The sequence below is a fragment of the Orycteropus afer genome, unplaced genomic scaffold (genome assembly GCF_000298275.1).
Source record: "Orycteropus afer afer isolate SDZICR_OR568_19922 unplaced genomic scaffold, OryAfe1.0 scaffold00292, whole genome shotgun sequence".
In the NCBI taxonomy this organism is placed as follows: Eukaryota; Metazoa; Chordata; class Mammalia; order Tubulidentata; family Orycteropodidae; genus Orycteropus; species Orycteropus afer.
In genome coordinates, this window is record NW_006921879.1 from 3,378,758 (window position 1) to 3,384,014 (window position 5,257).

The 5,257-nt window shown below is 40.6% G+C and overlaps 1 protein-coding gene across 1 annotated transcript; it reads left to right on the top strand.

Annotated features, from left to right (window-relative positions):
* Positions 1-3,421: 3,421 nt before the first annotated feature.
* Positions 3,422-4,398, top strand: LOC103205851 (olfactory receptor 49-like). The gene is given in 2 exon segments (XM_007951242.2): positions 3,422-3,467; positions 3,470-4,398. Coding segments are annotated over 2 exon segments (975 nt in total).
* Positions 4,399-5,257: the final 859 nt, after the last annotated feature.

Consider the following 5,257-nt stretch of genomic DNA (forward strand, 5'->3'; position numbering starts at 1 on the left):
ACTATGGAAGTAGATTGCCCCATCTTCCTTCTGAGGAGTGGCTGGTGGGTTTGAACCGCCAGCTTCTGGTTAGCAGTCAAGTGCCTTAGGCACTACGCTACCAGAGCTCCCGTACAAAAGCATAGGTACATGAAAATGGCTAGGAAATCAAAGCATTGCAAAGAGTCTATGTACCTAGAGTCCAGGGTTTGTGGCAGGATATGATAAGAGATGAACCTGAAAATACCATTTTGGAATAGATAATCAATAGCCTTGAATACCAAACTCTTACTAAGAAGTTTTTATTTACTCAGATATTACTTGGATTTTTCTTTTTTTATTTGTGAGAGTTGTGCTTTTCTCTCATATATTTCTTCTTTCCTGTTTATTAATCCAAATACAGTGAAACCCAGAATCTTTGTAGGGCAGAAACCTGTCAGAGAAGAAAAACTCAAATTTTTCCACTAATTCAGAGCAATAGAAAAGTGCTAAAACTGCACCCTGTCAAAGGTGGAAATTTTGCAAGAAACAGAAGAACAAGGCAGTCCTGTTGACTTCCGGCTCTCACAGGTTCCACTGTGCTAGTTAAAACATCAAAGATACAGGTAATCTTGAAGCAGCAATAGCATTTCCATGTATTTTGAGCCCGTTTACCTCAGAATATGTACCTGATAGAGAATGGCTAAGTTAAGCGGAAAGTGTACCAGAAGACCCCCATACTGGAGGAAACAGTACGAATAAAAGACAGTGAAAGTAGATTTTGTTATGGGCAAAATAATTAGTTGAGAAATCATGAGTAAGAATTAAGTTAAGAATGATAAATGTGGTTTATTTTTGCTTTTGAGCCTTATTTGGGCCACCCTAGGAGCTCTGGTAGCATAGTGGCTAAGGCACTTGACTGCTAACCAGAAGGCTGGCGGTTCAAACCCACCAGCCACTCCTCGGAAGGAAGGTTGGGCATTCCTACTTCCGTAGTGATACTGCCTCAGAAACCCAAGGAGGGGTCGCTATGAGTTGGGGCCGACTCGATGGCAAATAACAACAACAACAACAATGATATATTTTAAAAATTGTAATAACATGAGAAAATTTGTTGTAGTAGTATATGGGGGAAGGGTGCAAAGTGCATATTCTAGGAACATAATTATAGAAACCAATAAGTAAACAGCAAATAAGAATAGAAAAAATAAAACAGAAATACATTAAAATGTTAAAAGCATAGATAGACACTCAAGCTGAACGTGGGTGGGAAGGTGAATGGGACCACACCTGCAAATACACATAGATTTGACAGAGGATATTTCTACACAGTATTTATGTGTGCTGCAACTATATAGGCATACAGGATACAAAATTATAAAACTTCTTAGCCATAACCAAGCACCTTGAAGGAATGAGTCTCTAGGCCTGGGGGCTCAAGATCACAGTCTCAGGGAACACTAAGGTCAATTGGCATTACATAGTCCACAAAGACAATGGTCTACATCCTACTTTGGTAAGCAGCGACTGTGGTCTTAAAAGCTTGTGAGTGGCCACCTAAGGTACAAATATTGGTTTCTCCCCATCCAGAGCAAAGAAGAGTGAAGAAAATCAAAGGCACACGGAAAAAATTAGTCCAGTGGACTAATGGACCATGTGAACCCCAGCCTCCACAATCATGAGACCAGAACTAGGTGGTGCCCAGCTACCATTCCTGACCACTCTGAAAGAGATCACAATAGAAAGTCCTAGATAGAGTGGGAGAAAAATATGGAACAGAACTCCAAATCAGTAAAAAAAAAAAAAAAAAAAAGGCTTAGTGGTCTGATAGAGACTAGTGGAACCCCTGTGACTATGGCCATTAGACATTCTTCAAGCCTGGAACTGAACTCATCCCTATGGCTCAACTTTCAGACAAAGGACAGGCCTATAAAGTGAACCACCAGGGAGGCACACACTCATTAGAACAATCAACCATATGATTTAAAGGACATCATTTGTCCAGGGATGAAGCTCAGCAGGCAGGAAGGGATAGGAAAGAAGAATGAGAGAAAATGGTAAACATAGGGAGGAAGTTGGGAAAATACTGTTACATTGTGGGGATTACAATCAATGTCACAAAACAAAAATGTGTATGAATTGTTGGATGGAAAACCAATTTGCACTGTACACTTTCACCCCAAACCAATTTGCTCTGTAAACTTTTACCCAAATCACAATTTTTTAAATATATATATATTAAAGCAGCTGTCTCTGTGGTACTACAGGTGATTCTTTTATTCTGTTCCTTGATATTTTCTATACTTTTTATAATGAGCTAATATTTTTTTATTGTGATTTGTGTGAAAGTTTACAGAGCAAATTCACTTTCCACACAGCAGTTCACATGACGTTGACTACAATTTCCCACAATACAACAGCTCCCTTCCCACTTCTTCCCCACCGTTACCTCTTCCTTGTATCCTTCCCTCCATGTACTTCTGCCTCCTGAGCTGTCTCCCTGTGCAAACACAGCCCTTCTATTCTTCCATGATTGTTCTCTCCAAGGAGTGTATCTACCTAGTGTAAATGTTCACCTCATATGCCTATCTTTTGTTTGGCTGGAAGCCACAGGTGTGGGTTCAATTCCAGACCTGAAAGGCAGCTAGGGGCCATAGTCTCAGAGGTTCCACCAGTAATAAGCTAATATTTTTATAAATGTAAAACTTTCAGAACATATTTCCCAAAGCCGCACTATTTCAATTTTATTTACTCTTACTATCCTACTAAATTTTCAGCCACAAACAAGAATTTAAAATAGCTAACATTATGTGACTTCTGATTCTAAAACCAGGCTTATGCTAAGTGAAGGACATGCATTATTTATTTAAGTCCTAGGAAAGTCCATTTACATAGGTATTGTTATTACTCCCATTGAGGAAATAATGGCTTGGTGGATTTAGATAACCAGTCCTAAATAAGATACTAAGTGATGGAGCGCAGGTGCAATGACAATCTCTCTGACTAAAATGCACTCTTTAACAACCGCTAGAGTAAGCATTCCATCAATGCTTTCAATAAAGGTCTGTGACCCATTGAGTATGGGATTTGGGGAGGGAAATACTTTAATGGAGAGACTGTTTGCAGCATTTGGAGGAATATAGGGAAATATATCATCTGATCAAAATTAAAAAAATGGAAGGGATTTAACAGAGCTTCCTAACAAAAATAAGGAAAATGGAAAAAGAATTAGTAAGGTCAAAACTTCATCAAAATTTCAAGCATCTCACAAATCCTAAATTGGGTCAAATCATTTGATTAGTTGCTGAGTAGATGAGAGATATGAACAAGCCTGAGGGGAGAGACAGAGAGAGGCTTGTAGCCCAGAGGAATAAAGGAATCCTTCATCTCAAACAGTAACACTCACTCCTTTTACCTTTCAGTTCCAGGCTTTCCTCGGATGCTCAGAGCATCACAATTCCTGATGTTGAACACCTCTGGTTGGCCCTCCTCAGCAGAGGTCAGAGGAGCCATGGGAACAGCACCACTGTCACTGAGTTTGTCCTACTAGGGCTCTCAGATGCCTGTGAGCTGCAGATGCTCATCTTTCTGGGGTTCCTCTTGACCTACTTCCTCATTCTGCTGGGGAACCTCCTCATCGTGGTCATCACCCTCATAGACAGACGCCTCCACACTGCGATGTACTATTTCCTCCACAACTTTGCTATCCTGGAGATCTGGTTCACATCTGTCATCTTCCCCAAAATGCTGACCAATATTCTGACAGGATATAAGGCTATCTCCCTTATGGGTTGTTTTCTTCAGTTTTTCTTTTATTTCTTCCTTGGCATCACAGAGTTCCTTCTACTGGCAGTGATGTCTTTTGACAGGTATGTGGCTATCTGTAACCCTTTACGTTATGCTAACATCATGAGCAAAAGGGTCTGTGTCCAGTTAGTCCTTTGTTCATGGATGGCAGGATTCCTTCTCATCATTGTCCCAAGTTCAATCATATTTCAGCAGCCATTCTGTGGTCCCAATATCATTAATCACTTCTTCTGTGACAACTTTCCACTCCTGGAACTCATATGTGCAGACACAAGTCTGATAGAGCTTCTTTGCTTTATTGTGGTCAACTTCAGCTTACTGGGCACTCTGTCCATGACAGCCACCTGCTATAGCCACATCCTCTATACCATCCTGCGCATCCCCTCAGCCAAAGAGAGGCAGAAAGCCTTCTCAACCTGCTCCTCCCACATCATTGTCGTGTCTCTCTTCTATGGAAGCTGTATTTTCATGTATGTCCGGTCGGGTAAGGGCAGACAGGGGGAGGACAGGAGCAAGGTGGTGGCCCTGCTCAACACTGTGGTGACGCCCATGCTCAATCCCTTCATCTACACTCTGAGGAACAAACAAGTGAAGCAGGTGTTTAGGGAGCAGGTGAGAAAGCTCTTCTCATAAAGATTAACTAGACCTGAGAGAGGGGAAAAGAGCCTCCTCACCTGAACCTCTGGAAATGAAGTTCCTGTTCAAATGATCTCCATGAACTATCTTCTTATAGACGGTTTTGGGTGAATTCAAATCCACATTAGTTTCTTACATATATATCTCATTATTGCTCATTTAATTTTGTTTAGAGAGTACAGCATATCATTACTGTGACTGGTATGTCTTAACGTTTCTTAACCTAGCCTATAACTGAGTTTCTTAACTGTGCCTCATTTTTTAATCAGATTAAAATATTTAGTATTCTTTCTTTGCTAGAATCTTTAAAACTTGATTTAAAAAATACATCAACAAGAATATATTTATGGTGGACATAAATATATTCAAAAACATTAGCTATGTGTGAAAAAATGAATTAATAGGCATAGCCAACAAATTGTGAAAAAAAAAATGAGTATCATTTATTAAAATACTATGCCATGAACTCACTCCTGTGGTTTCCAGCCGAATGAAAGATAGGCATATAGGGTGAACATTTACATCAAGTAGATATACTCCTTGGAACAATCAATCACAGGAGAACAGAGGGCAGTGTTTGCAAAAGGAGACAACTTGGGGGCCAGGAGTGCATGGGACAGAAGGACAGAGGGAAGAGGTAATATGGGGAGGAAGTGGGAGGGGAGCTGTTACATTGTGGGGAACTGCAGTCAATGTCATAAACAAAATGTGTATGAACTGCTCTATGGGAAATGAATTTGCTCAAATTTGCCCATGTTGTTGTTATGTGCCGTCGAGTCGGCCCCGACTCATAGCGACCCCTCCTTGGGTTTCCGAGGCAATATCACTACGGAAGTAGGATTGCCCAACCTTCCTT